This window comes from Callorhinus ursinus, unplaced genomic scaffold (genome assembly GCF_003265705.2).
Source record: "Callorhinus ursinus isolate GAN/ISIS: 27379988/994484 unplaced genomic scaffold, GSC_fseal_2.0 scaffold29, whole genome shotgun sequence".
NCBI lineage: Eukaryota > Metazoa > Chordata > Mammalia > Carnivora > Otariidae > Callorhinus > Callorhinus ursinus.
The window spans coordinates 7685666-7704724 of record NW_027397091.1 but is presented as its reverse complement, the minus strand read 5'-3'; the positions used below and the strand labels follow the sequence as shown (position 1 = coordinate 7704724).

The 19059-nt window shown below is 39.7% G+C and overlaps 1 protein-coding gene across 8 annotated transcripts in view; it reads right to left on the bottom strand.

The window, feature by feature from the left end:
• The window catches only part of SLX4IP (SLX4 interacting protein), a 189727-nt gene that overhangs the window by 62721 nt on the left and 107947 nt on the right, over window positions 1-19059 (bottom strand). For 5 of the 8 annotated variants that reach the window (XM_025876005.2, XM_073878394.1, XM_025876003.2 and 2 more), the window contains 2 exons: window positions 15201-15290; window positions 10776-10896 (listed from right to left, as the gene is read on the bottom strand). In XM_025876005.2, coding sequence (XP_025731790.1) covers window positions 10776-10896; window positions 15201-15290 — 211 coding nt within the window. The remainder of the gene's footprint in view (window positions 1-10775; window positions 10897-15200; window positions 15291-19059) is intronic. The other 3 variants (XM_073878397.1, XM_073878395.1, XM_073878396.1) reach the window with 1 other exon arrangement.

Here is a 19059-nt window from a genome sequence, read left to right as displayed (position 1 = left end):
TTAAGTCTTTTAAAAAACTTTCTTACAACACTAATTTTTACTGAATCTACTGAAATAACATCCCAGGTGATTTTAAAAAGATGAAACTATCAGCAAATGTCTGTGCTATGCTGTTCACTGAGTATGTGAATACTCTTTGTATTCCTTTATATTGTAAGATTAAGGAAATGGCCTCAGAACCTTTTATGTTATTTTTTTCATAAAGAAAGAGCATGAAGAATATTTTCATCTGAGTAATCAGGAAAGTTACCAGCCCAGAGACTTCAGCTCAGTCAGTTTTATGTGCTAAGTATCTGTACTGTGATGAGGCACATTATTTGTTACATGGATCTGGAAATGGAGAAAGGTAAGAAATTCATGCAAATGAGAGAATATCCACTTTACACAAAAGCATAAACCACTCACATTCATCCAAACCACCAACACAGTAAGGACAACTCTATTTTCAGGGAACATGAGACTCAGAACTGGATACTGAGGAGGAAATAGGCAAGGCCTTACGGTTAGTGGCTTTGAAATTGCTTTTGAAAAAGGCATTTAAGTAAGATTATGGGAACAGCTGAAAACAGGCAGTCAGATAAATGTAGAGAGATGTCTTTGGCTCTGAGGCAAGACTAAAAACATGTATTCAGTTTCCAGTTTTAGTGATGCTGTTAATAAACAACATAAGGCGACAGTACGCTACCGTGCATGTCCACTTTGTTCCTACAGGTACGCACAGCCTAGAGCAAGATGAACCTCTTTATGGAAAGCAACCTTGTGGGAGAGAGAGATGAACAATGGTCTTCCTACCTTTTGGAAATTAACAGTTTAGTATGAGGTTAAGCACTTATAACCAGAAGCAGAGCTGTCTGTTTATGTTCTAGAGTTAAGCAGTAATGTAATTTGGAGAAGAAAAGAGGCTCTGTGGGTGGCAAAGAATCAGTCCTTTCCAATGAAGGGGTGGGAGAAAGACAGGTAAACGAATTATAGCACAATTATAATACAATGTGACAAATAAATTAAAGTGTAGAGTGTCAGAAGAAGAGAAACTGAGGGAGACTTTGGAGAAGTAATATTTGATTGAGTTGGATCTTAAAAGTTAAATAGGAGTTTTCCAGACAAAGGCAAAACCCGTAAATGTTAAGGCAAAGATATCAAGAACGCAGGCTTGCGGGAAGCAGGAAAGTGAGTAGCGGGAGGAGACAAGGCAGGATGGAGAAGTTATGGTAGGCCTTGACCTTACTGGGAAGAGGAAAGACAGAACCATGTGTGTAATTTATCACCTGTATAAACATTTATTAAGCAGGAAATGTCCTCCAAGCTGGAGACACAATGGTAATCAAAGGGGCGGAACCTGTCTTCAGGTGACTTACACATTTGTGGAGAGAAGGACGTTAACCGAATGATGTTCAGGATGTTTGTGGGCCAGTGACAAGGAGACAGGTCCCCGGGATAAGCTTCTGTGAGGGGTGATTTTGAGCAAAGAGCAGAAAGAGCACAGGGAAAGGGTCGAGACCAGGGCTCCAACATGGGCAGAGGCCCCCAAGATGAGCAGAAGAAAAGAGCTTTGGAAGAAAGGCATTAAGCTGCCATCACTGGAGCAAGAAAGAAGGAAAAAGTGGGACAAGATTAGGCTGGAAAGGCAGCTACTTCAAGGATCCTGGCTTGCACCTGGGAGCCTTGGGGAAGAGGTTCACAAGATCAGACCTGTGTTATTAAGGGATGACACTAACTGAAATGTAAACAGCAGGAGAGGCATCGGCCAGAGCAGATACAAGAAAGCCAGCCAGGGGGCTGCTGTGGGTGCCCCAGCAGGCAGGGGAGGTGGGGACAGGGACTGGTTGGTGGCAGCAGAGGTGGGGACTGGCTAAGGTATGAACATCAAAAGATATGGTCAATTAAAGGTTAACTGTTACCAGAAGTAAGAAGGAAAAGGAAGAGACTGCTTTCATACCAAGATTACTTTCAAGGAAGGATACTTAGCATAGCTGAGTGAACACCAAGATAGTGCATTAGTATCATCCTGCCTCTCTCTGGCAATCGACTGCACTACTTATCTCATTACAGGGAAGCCTAGCATTCATCCCACTAGTGGCTGGTCACCGAAGGCTCCATGAAGCAAATACAGGCTTCTCCTAGTTTGTGGTTCTACAGTTAAATAAACCAAGTCAAAGGCAAATGACAAACTCAGAGAGATCACTTACAAAATATAAAACATACAAAGCATTCATATCCTTAAGGACCTCTTACAAACTAATAAAAATATGAACATTAAAACTAAAAACATTATAAAGGAGTCGCTGTGTGTGAACATGTATACCATCAGGATATGCACTGTACCATTATTTACAAGAGTGAACGGATTAAATGCAACCTAAACGCCCCACCAATAAATCAGAGTATGGATATTTAATAGAATACTACACAGTCTTATTAAAAGTGGTGATGGGAACCCCAAAGGGCCAAAAGAATTTTGAAAAACATTAAGAAAGTTGGAAGACTCACATTTCCTAATTTCAAAACTTATTACAAAGCTATGGTAACCAAAACAGTGTGACACTGGCATAAAGACAGACATACGGAACAATGGATTAGAACAGAGAGTCCAGAAATAAACCCTCACATTTATGATCAAAGATTTTTAATAAAGGAGTCAAGACCATTCAATGGGGGAAAGCACAGACTTTCCAACAAATGGTGCTGGGACAACTAAATATCCATATGCAAAAGATTGAAGTTGGACCCTTTCCTTAAAATTAACACAAGATGGATCAAAGACCTAATTAAAAAGAGCTAAATCTAGAAAACTCTTAGAAGAAAAAACAGGAGAAGCTTCATGATATTGGATTCAGTAAAGATTTCTAGGATATAGTATCAAGCACAGGCAGCAAAATAATAAACTCGCTACAACAAAATTTAAAAAAACATTTCCACATCAAAGGACACTAATGAGAGTGAAAAGGCAACACACAACGGGAGAAAATATTTGCAGATCATATACCTGATAAGGAACTAATGTCCAGAATATATAAAAGAACTCTTACAGCTCAAAAACAAAAGCAAACAACCCAAAAAATGGGCCAAGGACATAAACAGACATTTCTCCAAAGAAGATATACAAATAGCCAATAAGCACATGAAAAGATGGTCAAAATCACTACAAATGAGGGAAACACAAACTGAAACCACAATAAGATACTTCACATCTATTAGGACAGCTATTATCTAAACAACCGTAAATAAGTATTGGCAAGATTATGGAGAAACTGGGATCCATTCTTGGTGAGAATGTAAAATGGTGTAGTCACCGGAAAAAAGAATGGCAGTTCCTCAAAAAAAATAAATTAATTCAATAAAATAAAAATAAACAAACTATGATCCAGCAATTCTACTTCTAAGTATATACCCAGAGAAGTGAAAAGCAGAGACTCAAAGAGATATCTAAACACAAATATTCATAGCAACATTATTCACAAGAGCCAAATGGTAGAAACAACCCAACTATCCTATGACAGATGAACAAATAAACAAAATGTGTGTGTGTGTGCGTGTGTATGAATATTATTCAACTTTAAAAAGAAAGAAAATTCTGATAAATGCTGCAACAAGGATGAACTTTGAGAACATTAAGCTAAGTGAAATAAGCCAGAAACAAAAGGATAAATACTGTATGATTCCATTATATGAGATACCTCAAGTAGTAAATTAGAAAGCAGAATAGTGGTTACCAGGGGCGAGGGAAGGGAGTAATGGGCAGGTATTGTTTAATGGGTAAAGAGTTCTAGTTTGAGACTATTCTGGAGATAGAAAGTGATAATGACTACACAACAATGGGAATGTATTTAATGCCACTAAATGGTACACTTGAAAATGGTTACAATGGTCAGTTTTATGTAGAGTTTACCAAATTAAAACAATTTTAAAAAATGGTGATGTATATGTTTTAAAGGATTTATATTATATTACATTAGGTGAAAAAAAAAAAAGGATATAAAATTCTATGTATAGGGGCACCTGGGTGGCTCAGTGAGTCAAGTGTGAGATCTCAGTTTCGGCTCAGGTCTTGAGTCCTGGGATCAAGCCCCAAGCTGGGCTCCGAGCTTAGCCAAGAGTCCACTGGGGATTCTCTCTCCTCTCTAGCCCTCCCCCACTCACATGTGTGCACTCTTGCTCTCAAATAAATAAATCTTTTTAAAAAAAATTTGTATGTACAGGGGCGCCTAGGTGGCTCAGTCATTAAGCATCTGGCTTTGGTTCAGGTCATGATCCCAGCGTCCTGGGATGGAGCCCAGCATCGGACTCCCTGCTCTGAGGGAAGCCTGCTTCTCCCTCTCCCACTCCCTCTGCTTGTGTTCCCTCTCTCGCTGTGTCTCTCTCACTCTGTCAAATAAATAAATAAAAATCTTTAAAAAAGTTTTGTATGTACAGAAAGAACACTCTTCTGTTTAAAAACAAACTTGTTCACAGATCAGAAAGGAACAGAGACAATATACAGTCACAGTCACCTCTCAGGCAATATAATGGCACTAAATTCATACCTTTCAATAGTTACCCTGAATGTAAATGGGCTAAATGCCCCAGTCAAAAGACACAGGCTATCAGATTGGATTAAAAAACAAGACCCGTCAATATGCTGTCTGCAAGAGACTCATTTTAGACCCAAAGACACCCCCACATTGAAAGTGAGGGGGTGGAAAACCATTTACCATGCTAATGGACACCAAAAGAAAGCTGGGGTGGCAATCCTTATATCAGACAAATTAGATTTTAAAACAAAGACTGTACGAAGAGATGAGGAAGGACACTATATCCTACTTAAAGGGTCTATCCAACAAGAAGATCTAACAATTGTAAATATCTATGCCCCGAACATGGGAGTAGCCAATTATATAAGGCAATTAATAACAAAAGCAAAGAAACACATTGACAACAATCCAATAATAGTGGGGGACTTTAACACCCCCTGACTGAAATGGACAGATCATCTAAGCAAAAGATCAACAAGGAAATAAAGACTTTAAATGACACACTGGAACAAATGGACTTCACAGACATATACAGAAAATTCCATCCCAAAGCAACGGAATACACATTCTTCTCTAGTGCCCATGGAACATTCTCCAGAACTGATCACATCCTAGGTCACAAATCAGGTCTCAACCGGTACCAAAAGACTGGGATTATTCCCTGCATGTTTTCAGACCACAATGCTTTGAAACTAGAACTCAATCACAAGAGGAACGTCGGAAAGAACTCAAATACATGGAGGCTAAAGAGCATCCTACTAAAGAATGAATGGGTCAACCAGGAAATTAAAGAAGAATTAAAAAAATTCATGGAAACCAAGGAAAATGAAAACACAACTGTTCAAAATCTTTGGGATACAACAAAGGCAGTCCTGAAAGGAAAGTATATAGCAATACAAGCCTTTCTCAAGAAACAAGAAAGGTCTCAAATACACAACCTAACCCTACACCTAAAGGAGCTGGAGAAAGAACAGCAAATAAAGCCTAAACACAGCAGGAGAAGAGAAATAATAAAGATCAGAGCAGAAATCAATGAACTAGAAACCAAAAGAACAGTAGAACAGATCAACGAAACTAGGGGCTGGTTCTTTGAAAGAATTAACAAGATTGATAAGCCCCTGGCCAGACTTATCCAAAAGAAAAGAAAAATGACCCAAATCAACAAAATCATGAATGAAAGAGGAGAGATCACAACCAACACCAAAGAAATACAAACAATTATAAGAACATATTATGAGCAACTCTATGCCAGCAAATTAGATAACCTGGAAGAAATGGGTGCATTCCGAGAGATGTATCAACTACCAAAATTGAACCAGGAAGAAACAGAAAACCTGAACAGGCCTATAACCACTAAGGAAATTGAAGCAGTCATCGAAAATCTCCCAAAAAACAAAAGCCCAGGGCCAGATGGCTTCCCAGGGGAATTCTATCAGACATTTAAAGAAGAATTAGTACCTATTCTCCTGAAACTGTTCCAAAAAATAGATATAGAAGGAAAACTACTAAACTCATTTTATGAGGCCACCATCACCTTGATCCCAAAACCAGACAAAGACCCCATTAAAAAGGAGAATTACAGACCAATATCCTTGATGAACATGGATGCAAAAATTCTCGCCAAAATACTAGCCAATAGGATCCAACAGTACATTAAAAGGATTATTCACCACGACCAAGTGGGATTTATCCCTGGGCTGCAAGGCTGCTTGAACATCCGCAAATCAATCAACATGATACAATACATCAACAAAAGAAAGAACAAGAATCATATGATCCTCTCAATAGATGCAGAAAAAGCATTTGACAAAGTACATCATCCTTTCAGAGTATAGGGATAGAAGGTACATACCTCAATATCATAAAAGCCATCTATGAAAAACCTACAGCGAATATTATTCTCAATGGGGAAAAGCTGAGAGCTTTTCCCCTAAGGTCAGGAACGCGGCAGGGATGTCCACTATCACCACTGCTATTCAACATAGTATTAGAAGTCCTAGCCACAGCAATCAGACAACAAAAAGAAATCAAAGGCATCCAAATCGGCAAAGAGGAAGTCAAACTCTCACTCTTTGCAGATGATAGGATACTGTATGTGGAAAACCCAAAAGACTCCACCCCAAAACTGCTAGAACTCATACAGGAATTCAGGAAAGTGGCAAGATATAAAATCAATGCACAGAAATCAGTGGCATTCCTATACACCAACAACAAGCCAGAAGAGAGACAAATCAAGGAGTCAATCCCATTTACAATTGCACCCAAAACCATAAGATACCTAGGAATAAATTTAACCAAAGAGGCAAAGGATCTTACTCAGAAAACTATAAAATACTCATGAAAGAAATTGAAGAAGACACAAAGAAATGGAAAAACGTTCCATGTTCATGGATTGGAAGAACAAACATTGTGAAGATGTCCATGCTACCTAGAGCAATCTACACATTCAATGCAATCCCCATCAAAATACCATCCACTTTTTTCAAAGAAATGGAACAAATAATCCTAAAATTTGTATGGAACCAGAAGAGACCCCGAATAGCCAGAAGAATATTGAAAAAGAAAAGCAAAGCTGGCGGCATCCCAATTCCGGAATTCCAGCTCGATTACAAAGCTGTCATCATCAAGACAGTATGGTACTGGCACAAAAACAGACACACAGATCAATGGAACAGAATAGAGAGCCCAGAAATGGACCCTCAACTCTATGGTCAACTCAACTTTGACAAAGCAGGAAAGAATGTCCAATGGAAAAAAGACAGTCTCTTCAACAAATGGTGTTGGGAAAATTGGACAGCCACATGCAGAAGAATGAAACTGGACCATTTCCTTACACCACACACAAAAATAGACTCAAAATGGTTGAAAGACGTAAATGTGAGACAGGAGTCCATCAAAATCCTAAAGGAGAACACAGGCAGCAACCTCTTCGACCTCAGCCGCAGCAACTTCTTCCTAGAAACATCGCCAAAGGTAAGGGAAGCCAGGGCAAAAATGAACTATCAGGATTTCATCAAGATAAAAAGCTTTTGCACAGCAAAAGAAACAGTCCACAAAACCAAAAGACAACCGACAGAATGGGAGAAAATATTTGCAAATGACCTATCAGATAAAGGGCTAGTATCCCAAATCTATAAAGAACTTATCAAACTCAACACCCAAAGACCAAATAATCCAATCAAGAAATGGGCAGAACACATGAACAGACATTTTTCCAAAGAAGACATCCAAATGGCCAAGAGGCACATGAAAAAGTGCTCAACATCACTCGGCATCAGGGAAATCCAAATCAAAACCTCAAGAAGATACCACCTCACACCAGTCAGAATGGCTAAAATTCACAAGTCAGGGAACGACAGATGTTGGCGGGGATGTGGAGAAAGGGGAACCCTCCTACACTGTTAGTGGGAATGCAAGCTGGTGCAGCCCCTCTGGAAAACAGTTTGGAGGTTCCTCAAACAGTTGGAAATAGAGCTACCCTACGATCCAGCAATTACACTACTGGGTATTTACCCCAAAGATACAAATGTAGGGATCCGAAGGGGTACGTGCACCCCAGTGTTTATAGCAGCAATGTCCACAATAGCCAAACTGTGGAAATAGCCAAGATGTCCATCGACAGATGAATGGATAAAGAAGATGTGGTATATATACACAATGGAATATTATGCAGCCATCAAAAGGAATGAGATCTTGCCATTTGCAATGCCATGGATGGAACTGGAGGGTGTTACGCTGAGTGAAATAAGTAAATCAGAGAAAGACATGTATCATATGACCTCGCTGATATGAGGAATTTTTAACCTCAGGAAACAAACTGAGGGTTGCTGGAGTGGTGGGGGGTGGGAGGGATGGGGTGGCTGGGTGATAGACATTAGGTAGGGTGTGAGCGCTGTGAATTGTGCAAGACTGTTGAATCACAGATCTGTACTTCTGAAACAAATAATGCAACATATGTTAGGAAAAAAGATAAAGAAGAAGATAGCAGGAGGGGAAGAATGAAGGGGAGTAAGTCGCAGGGGGAGACGAACCATGAGAGACGATGGACTCTGAAAAACAAACTGAGGGTTCTAGAGGGGAGGAGCGTGGGGGGATGGGTTGGCCTGGTGACGGGTATTAAAGAGGGCACATTCTGCATGGAGCACTGGGTGTTGTGCACGGACAATGAATCATGGAACACTACATCAAGAACTAATGATGTAATGTATGGTGATTAACATAACAATAAAAAAATTTTAAAAAAAGAAAATAAAAATTAAAAAAACACTGGATATTTGCAGGAAAAAAAAAATTAAAATCAAGTGGGCGCCTGGGTGGCTCAGTCGTTAAGCAACTGCCTTCGGCTCAGGTCATCGTCCCAGGGTCCTGGGATCAAGTCCCACATCGGGCTCTCTGCTCCGCGGGCAGCCTGCTTCTCCCTCTCCCACTCCCCCTTATGAGAGCTGTGTTCCCTCTCTCACTGTGTCTCTCTCTGTCAAAAAAATAAATAAAATCTTTAAAAAAAAATTTTAAAAAAACCAAACTTGTTATAAATTCATTCATTCATTCATTTGTTCACTCATTCATTCAAATAAAAACTTCTTGCCCTCATGAGCCCAAGAAAGACTTTGATTTTCATCTTGGGGCCAGAACAACACACAACACATCTTCCCTAACTGTGAGAGAGGCTGGGAAGTTGAGTACTCAGCATTTTTCACGCAGCAGTAGAGGAAGCCAGGGGAAGGGCTAGTTGAGTATCAGTACTGACCACGCCACCTCCACACCAGAAATGGACGTCTGAGAACCTTCTCTGTTCCTTCTTTTGTACCAGTTAGAAAATGAGACTAGCCAGGTCTGCTGGGGTACAAAGGATACAAGCTCCTCTGGCTTTTCTCAAGCTTTATCCTACTACTAAGTGAAATACCAGAAAGCGTCATCTAATACAATATTGTTTGGACTGAAAATTCCATTTGTTCAAGGCTTTCAGTTTGGGTTCAATTAATCTGTCTGCCTACTTATCAGCTGTGCCCAGGTGAACACTGTAGGTTAAGTATGCCTTCAAAGGGGGTTACTTAACACAATTCTTCTCCTAAGAGGGTGCTGCATTAGCAAAACCTAGTTCAAGGCTGCCCAGTGCTGCCCTCTGAGGATTAACACAAGGTTGACCTTATTTGTACGACAAAGAGTGTTACGAAACGCTGATTTAAAGGTAAAAAAAATTAAAAACAACAACGACAGAGTGGAAAGAACAGTGGGCTAGGAATCAGAAGAGCTGGGCCTGGGGTCAAGTTCTGCCACTTGTCACCCAAGTATGCTTTCCTTCAACAAGTCACTGAACCCGTGTATCTGGCACTGGGCTAAGTAAGGAGGAGGGGGCGTGTGAAGATGCCAAATAAACAAGATCATCTCTGTCCTCAAAAAGATGATCTTTTAGGGGCACCTGGGCGGCTCAGTCATTAAGCGTCTGCCTTCAGCTCAGGTCATGATCCCAGAGTCCTAGGATCGAGCCCTGCATCGGGCTCCTCGCCAAGGAGAGCCCCTCTCCCTCTCCCCCTGCTGTGTTTCTGCTCTTGCTATCTCTCTCTCTCTCTCTCTGTCAAATAAATAAATAAATAAATAAAATCTTAAAAAAAAAAAAAAGATGATCTTTTATTTGGGTGAGCCCTTAATCTTGTAGATCCTCAGCTTCATCACCTACAACTCAGACATCACCATTCTCAAAGTGTTATTAGGAAATAGGGCAGGATAGTTCAACCTCAGTGCCCTTGACGTTTTGGGCCAGATAATGCCTTGTTGTGGGGGGCTTTTCTGTTCATTGCAGGATATTTAGTGGCATCCCTGGCTTCTACTCCCTAGATTCCAGTAGCTCCCTGCCACCGCTCCCGCTCTCCCGATAACAACCCAATGTTCCCTGGGACCCATTAGCCCCAGTTGAGAACCTCTGAAATAGGGTGATATATATGAAAGCATTTAAAAAAGCATAAAGCCCCAAATCAAGGCAGCATTAATGTACATCTATTTGTAAGACTACTTGTCCAAAAAAAAAAATTTCCTTTAAAGTATTTACAGTTTCCTTAGGAATGTTTTATTTTCTATTTTTATATATTTTGCCTACCATTAAAAGCCCTCTAGGGCTTTTTGGCTAATTTTCTTCACCCAAACAAAGCATCCTCATTAGAACATAGTTTTTAAATGTATCACTGTACTAACATGACAGTCAGAGTCAAACATAATTGCCATCTCTACAAAGCAGAAATTTTATCCAAAATCAAAGTACTCAGTGCCTACCTTTTAAGGTCAAGGGACTGGATCTTGTGAATTCTGTATTTGATGGCCTGTGCTGTTTACGAACTTCCAAGTACTCCTTAACTCTTGAATCAATGGTTTCTTTTAACAGTAAACAGACTTCCTAAAGTAAATTGAAAAATGAGATATAATTTTCTCATGTAATGCAATGCAAAAAGAGTCAACATCGTGCATATTAAAAAGTCAACACTGAACATTTTATTTTGTTTGCTTTTTTACTTAGCTGTGAAAGCTGAAAAAAAAAATGCTATCTGTGCTCGAGGGTAATGTGCCAGGTTTAAGTTCGCTACTGAGGTTTGTTCAAAACCATGATGTTGGCTTACTCTGTGACCCGAGAAATTCATTTCATTGCCCTCTGCCTCAGTTTCACATTTCTAAAAGGAAGATAAAAAGAGTGAAGTGCCCCGTGTGGCCAAGCAAGACTGGGGATGGCAGTCCCCTGCCCCCAGTGGCTCCGGGGGACTGCTGCCGTGTGTAAGGGTACCAGGGACAGGGTCATCAGCTCTTCAGATTTGTTTAAGAGGAGCCAGCCACAGTGATTTTTATGTGAATATTTCCCATTTTTCAAACTTGGTTCAAAACCTTTTTTTTTTTTTTAAAGATTTTATTTATTTATTTGAGAGAGAGAGCATGAATGGGGTGAGCGGCAGGGGAAGGAGCAGGCTCTCTGCTGAGCAGGGAGCCCGATGCGGGGCTCGATCCCAGGACCCCGGGATCATGACCTGAGCCGAAGGCAGACGCTTTAGGGACTGAGCCACCCAGGCACTGCCCCCCAAAACAAACAAACAAATAAAAACCCTTTTTTAACCTAAACACCACGATTCACTAGTTTCTGGACTTAGGTTTAGAAATCTACTGAAGAAAGAACAGCATTGAGTGATGGGCTGAAGAGAGAACTGGAAACCAGTAATGTGATTTTCTTCCACACTCTTCTCGATGATACTGTACATGCCCATTTGCTTTTGTGAAAACTGCACTATATTCACCAATTAATGGTGAAAATAATTTAACTTCTCATATTTCCCTAAAGTAGATTAATATTAGGCAACAGAAACACATGGTTTTAATTCAATGTCAACATACCACACCACTAGCAAATTTCTGGAGTTGTCTATTGTTTTATTTATCAGTGTTACTTATGAAAAGAAAAACAAAACTCTTAAAGTCCACCACACAACAGGAAGAAACTGTCCACTAGAGACATGTAGCCATCGCAGGGAAAGGGAAAAATGGCACACAAATCTAAATTTCTTAATTTAGATTAAGAAACTGGTGTGTAAGGACTGATAATTCTGGTCCAAGTCCCAGCCTCTGCAGAAGGCTTGGAGTTGCCGAGGTCAACTCAAACCTGTTTCACTGGTTTCTTCAATGCCATCTCAGGTTGATCTCTTAGAATCTTCATAAATTAAAACAAGAACAAAATTCTAAATGGCTCTGAAGGGCAATGATTGCCAAACTTGTTTTTTATTGCTAATACATACACTCCTCAACAGTACTGAAAATCCTTGATTTAATTCACAAACGTGATCTACATAAAATGTAAACACTGGTCTCCTCTCTCTGCTCTCATTTTGCAGCCCAAAGATGCAGTGCCTTGTGGAATACAGAGATATCCGTTTACAGTTGAGCGTTTTGGCATTGTTCACACAACAGAAAGGCAGCCTTGCCTCATACTGTTGTTTTAACAATTAAAGAATTTTGCTTCACATGCAGGGTTCAACTATGACTGAGCTAGAAAATATGTGAAAGACATACATGGAAACAGAGACTGTTAAAATTTGGCCATAAATGCCCTATAAGGCTAGAACTAAAAATAGTACGACAAAAATAAAACAAAGGCCCATACAACACAAACTTTCTCCCTATAGTTACGGGGCTTTCCTTCCATGAGTCAGGTTTGACGAATGGAAGGTAGACCATGTGCAGTGTGGTCAAGATACCCTAGTAACTGACCACACCACACTTAGCGAAGCATTCTCTTCAGAACCAGAGCAATGCAAGAAAAGACAAATTCCAAGCTACACCAGAAGGGCACATAAGAAGACCAAGATGAAATCGAAGACCAAGAGGACAGAGATATATACAGCATTTCTAGGCTAACAGGGGCTCACACTTGCTTCCTCAAGTTCACAAATGAAACAGTTCAAGTTTGCCTGCTTGGGTACAAAGACTACTCGTGCCGGACTCAAAATAAACTTGGGTTTAATACATGCAATTAGTTCCTTTTTCTGAAAAGGAAATGGACATTCTTAAGACTTTCACTATATTAAAGCCTCTGCTAAAATGCAATCAAATTGATTGCTCATGAAATCCCAATCATGAAATGATCTAATAATAAAAAAGATGAAAGCACTGAGACACTGAATACAGACTAGAATCATATCCTTTCCTTGACTTGCTTTTCTCCTTTCTCCGTCTCTCTCTCTCAGCAATTTTAATGTCAATGAACAAACTTTAAAGGAACAACTTCGAGTATAAGCAGCAAACCATCCGCTTTGCTTTGAGAGGGAAGCTTGGCTTGCTGGCATAACCTGCCTTCTTGCAGCCAACGCTGCAGCCAAGCTCTGCAGGTCCAATCGTGCACTGAGCACCTTTGCTAAGTCATGCCTTGCTGCCCGGACGTAGTACTAGGTGGGGCAGCAACAGCTGTGTGTGGCACCCTGGAAAAATCTAGCCTCATGCTTTGCCTAGAAGGTGATTCACACATTCATACCTTTATTTTAAAGCCTTCCAAAGCAACTGACTCTTGGCAAAACTGACTACATATCAACAAGAAAGGGCGAAGCCTGAGGTGGTAAAGCTGGGAGAGAATGGAGGAAAAGGTGGGCCCGAAACAGTGGATTCTAGAATGCTGTTAACGTCAGTCAAGTCAGAAGACTTTTGGGGTGAGGTCCCCTTAGGTGAGCATTAGTCACTTTGGGGAAACAGAGTGTGGGTAAGCCAAATTTGGAATTCCATGGAGTTGAGTTATAGTAGGAGATGCTGGCTTACTAAATATTAAGTCCTGAAGAGGACAATCCATTTATTAACCTGAACAATAAATCTCATTATTCCAAATCTTGTGCCTCCCTTCTCCCAGCCGTGGGCTACTAGATCTCAAGTACAATATTGCCCAGCCAAGTCCTGATTGTATTAGTACCTTGTGATTGAAAATGTATTACTTATAAATTTTCTTGGAGGGAGTTTTTGTTTTCTAGTAGTCTTCAAAAGTTGACTAAAAACAATCACCACAGTAAAGGTGTTTTATGTTTTTTTTTTTTTGCTTTTGCTTTGTTTTGTTGCCACTATCACTAGATTCTTCTCCATATACTACCTTTCAATAAAAACTTATTTTTTATTTCTAGCTCTAAAAAGCTATTGTGATGAGTATCACGGAGGACACAAAGTGCTATAATATTCTGCAAGTTATGTGAAAGCCACTGCCTCACTATCGCTTTCCCTGCTCTCTAGTAAAAGGACATGGAGAAGGAAGCAGAGCATCTGAGGAGAGCCAGATGCACTCTCGAACCTTTTGCCACAGCAGCACTGGGGTGGGATCTTGGGGAAGCTGAGAGCTAGCAGTGACTCAGAGGCCTCTGGTTGAACTCTTTCATTTGCAGATAAGGAGACTGAGGCCCAGGGAGATCAAACACCAGGCTCCCAGCCACATGACCATTCAGCCATCCTCCCTCCCTGACTGGCCTCAGTGAGAAGGAATACAGTCAAATATCTTCACACTTGCTGTCAAAGACTCGTGTTAAGAAAAGTATGGTACAAGGGGGGACTGGGTGGCTCAGTCATTAAGTGTCTGCCTTTGGCTCAGGTCATGATCCCAGGGTCTTGGGATCGAGCCCCGCATCAGGTTCCCTGCTTTGCGGGAAGTCTGCTTCTCCCTCTCCCACTCTCCCTGTTTGTGTTCCCTCTCTCACTGTGTCTCCCTCTGTCAGATAAATAAATAAAATCTTAAAAAAAAAAAAAAGTATGGTAGAAGACAAAAGAGTGGACGATGATAATTTAAGAATTAAATAAGAATTTGATTTCAAGGTGTGAAAGATCAGAATTGTGTTCACCCCACACCTGCTTCAGGGTCTTGGTCTGTCCTTTACAAACAGATTAAAATCCCTGCTTGCCTAGAACCCTCACTTGACCATCGTCTTCTGTTTTAACTATAATGAGCCCTTTCCCCCAAAACAAAGAGGTTGAAAATTTCTGGTTTAAATAATTTAGCTTATGAAATATATAGATGTGTCACTTTCTCGGGGAAAAAGAAGCAAGTATATGTCTGTCATTGGAATATAACAACTGTTTCTCAAGGGTTAAATATAATTCAATATTTTTTGCCCACTAACAAAAATGAAAGCTGGAAAGAGTTAATATTTCTTCTAGCAGCAGCAACTTGCATTTAAACAGTGAACAGTTTTGTGGTACCTCTTTCTTCTGTTCAGAAAACCAGCTGTTATCTTTGTTTGAACCTTGTGGCAGTATGTGAAGATCCACCAGGACAGCAAAATTCCCACACTAAAAAGACATTAATGGCAGAGTTAGCTCACACCCAGCAAACAATCAGAGAAAAATCTAACAAATTCCTATGTGGTTGCTCATGATGAAATGGCAACAAAGTTCCCTAGTGGACAGAAACCTTCATATGGGGCAGGGATTACACGTCCTAAACCTACTAGTTTTTGTAAGTTTAATATTTAGGGTAGAAATGCTAAGGAGAAATATAATTTTAGTCATGACAGTAAAGACAAAATATCTATCTCTGGGCCACGCCTTGAAAGGGGATTGCTCAAGACATCCAGTGGCAGTTGGACGACTACCAGACATAGAAAGAAGTCAAATAGGCCAGTCCTGGGTAGGCTCCAGAAGAGAAGGGTTCCGTGGATAGTCAGGGCAAGTCTTTCTTCTAAGTAGGAAAGAAAAGATATAAGCTACTGCATTTTTAGACAGACAAAAGGAATGGCTGGGACAGCACATCTTAGAAATGGAAATGAGGACAAACGAAAAAGAACCAAGGAGAGGAAGGTAGATGCTGAATGACAGTTATCAAAACTAAATTAGTTTCATTAAAATATGCTATAAAACTGTCCAAATCCTGCTTCCTGTCACCGTACAAGAGCGTAGCCAATAACCATGTGTGGCTACTGAGCACATGAAATGTGGCTACTATGACTGAGAAGCTGAATTTTAAACTGTATTTAACTTTAATTTAATTTAAACAGCCATATGTGGCTAGCCACTCTGTGGCACAGCCATAGACCCTGTAAAATGTAGCCTTATAAATACCCACACCTTATGAGTAATTTCTGAAAATCTCTAACTGTGGATGAGCTAACTCAGAAAGGAATAGATGACCAAGACTGCAGGTTGGGGATGGTCTCCGAGGCCCAAAGGGTCACTGATGGGCCGGTAGGAAAATGTCACTTCTGCACCTCTTTGGCTAAATAGTTTTTTTTTTTTCCTTTTTAAATCCTGTGCTATAATTCAATGGTGAAAGGAAAGTATTTTCAACTAATGACCTGAGAATACCAACATAAATACGGGAAGAAAATAAAACGTGACATTGACATCATACCATACACAAAAATTAATTTGAGATGGATGACAGACCTCCACATAAAAACCAAAACTGTCTTGCCAAACAGAATAGAAAAAAATTTCTTAGAACCCACAAAGCACAAAATACAGAGGAAAAATATTATTAAATTGAACTCTGTCAAAATTGAAAACCTTTGCTCATTAATAAAATGAATATGTATGTCACAGGCTGAGAGAAAATATTCATAAATGCATGTATCTGACATAAAGGACTGGCATCCAAAATAAAGAACTCCTACAAGTCGATATTAAGAAAACAAACAACTCAAGCTTGAATAGATACTTCACAAGATAAACAAACAGCTAATAACACATGTAAAAGTATTCAACATCAGTCATCAGACAAATGCAAATTAAAACCACTAAGAGATACAACCCTGTACCTCAGAATGACTAAAATTAAAAAGACTGACACACCGTATGTTGGTAAGGATGTGAAGCAACCCAAACTTTCATACATTGCTAGTGGAAACGTAAGATGGTTCGACCACGTTGGCAAACAGTTGGTCAGTTTCCTACAGTTAAACATACATTTCTAGCCAACAATTCCACTTTAGGTATTTACCAAGAGAGATAAAAACATGTGAACAGAAAGACTTGTACGCAAATGTTCATCGAAATTTTATTTGTAATAGCTAAGACAGAAAACAACCCAAGTCATCAACAGAAGAATAAACAAAGTGTGGTACATTCATTCAGTGGAATGCTCCTCACAAAACTACTGATACACTCAACATGGACTGATCTCCACCTTATGTTGAGCAAAAGAAGCCAGGCTAAAAGAATACCTATTGTATGATTCCACTAATATAAAGTTCTAGAGCAGCAAAACTAATCTGGGGTCAAAGCAATCAGATAGTGGGCCGCCTGGGTGGCTCAGGCGGTTAAGCATCCACCTTCGGCCCAGGTCATGATCCCAGGGTCCTGGGATCAAGCCCCACGTCAGGCTCCCTGCTCAGCAGGGAGCCTTCTTCTCCCTCTCCCTCTGCCTGCCACTCCCCCTGCTTGTGCTCTCTCTCTCTCTGTCAAATAAATAACCAAAAAATCTTAAAAAAAAAAAAAAAAGGTAATCAGATAGTGATTATCTAGGGAGCAACTGAGTGAGAATAGGCACAGAAGAACTCGGTGTGGTGATGGGAATGTTCTATATCTTGGTGGGTTATATGCTAAAGATCAGTTCATTTCGGCATATATAAATTATACATCACTAATAATTTTTTTAAAGCTGTGTAAAAGCACATTTATATGTACTGACAGTTATATAAAATGTATTATGTCCCTGAAAACATATGGATATTTTGGGGAAGACCAAAGTGAAGTTCATCAGGTAAAAAATCATGAAGTATGTTGAAAGAGGATCTCCTACGATGTCAAACAGTAGAGTGTAACCCACTGAACTGCGGTATACTGTGTTATAACCAGTATTATATTTTAAAGAAAGAGAATCAAAGGGAATATATGAATAGAATAAGAAATACCAGTATGTCACATGGTAAGATCAAGTCTTGTTTTGTGAAACTTATGTATGAGTATAATGACTTATGATGTAAAGCCTCTTACTGTGGATTTGTGATCAAAACTGTTTAAAAACCATACTCAAGTATACTGTTACTCTAAAAGTTTCTTCACAATGCTGATTATAGATTTAACCTTTAAGGAGTATGCTGCCACCAGGTGGAGGTCACATGCCACAACTACATGATCTTAGCCAGGGGTTATTAACCTTTTGTGTGCCATGGACCTCTTTGGGCAGCTGTGAAGCTGATGACACTGGCTAAGAATAAGGTTTTTAAATGCATGAAACACAATGCATAGGACTAAAAAAAAACAAAAAAGATTTGACTGAAGCATGATTATCCAAATTAAAAATATTTTGTATGTGATTTAGTAATTATGTACTTGTTTATTAAGGCACTGGCTCTTCTCACATAGTGGTAGATCTAATAACTACCATAAATACAAAGTAGTGGTAAGCATAAATGATACCTTCAGATATGTGCCACAATTACAACATGAAAAGAGGTATGATTCTAATGGTGACATCTACTGCGAATACTACTGTGTTTTAAATACTTAACTTAGAGGGCACCTAGGTGGCTCAGTCAGTTAAGTGCCCAACTCTTGGTCATGATCTCAGGGCTGTGAGATCAAGCCCTGTGTCGGGCTCCACGCTCAGCACAGTCTGCCTGAGATTCTCTCTCTCCCTCTCCTTCTGCCTCTCCCCCAGCTTTGCACACGCATGCACACACATGCTCTATAAAATAAATAAATACTTAACTTATAATAAAAAATAAATTGATTAGAATTTGGTTAAAATAAAGATGTAATTTTGTTCCCATCCAAGTTCACTGACCCTCTGAATTCTGCCACAGACCTGTTGAGGCTCCATAGATGGCAGAACAAGAGCCTCTCCAAAGCAATAGGATGTGCCTTACGCACATCTTACTGGGTTTCCTGCAAGTGTTTAATCCTGACTCCTCAAACCAAGTTCTCTACAACCTCCTCTCTATTAGCAAAAATATCTTTTAAAATTAAAAAAAAAGTGATGCTTGAACAATCTGAATCAATAGTATATAATAGTAGCTTTCTACAGAATTAAATAGCAAGGTCCAATTTGGAATTTTCCCATCATTTCATAACTTTGATCACGAATAACCCAGTGTAAGTTTGATGATAAACAGACTGATTA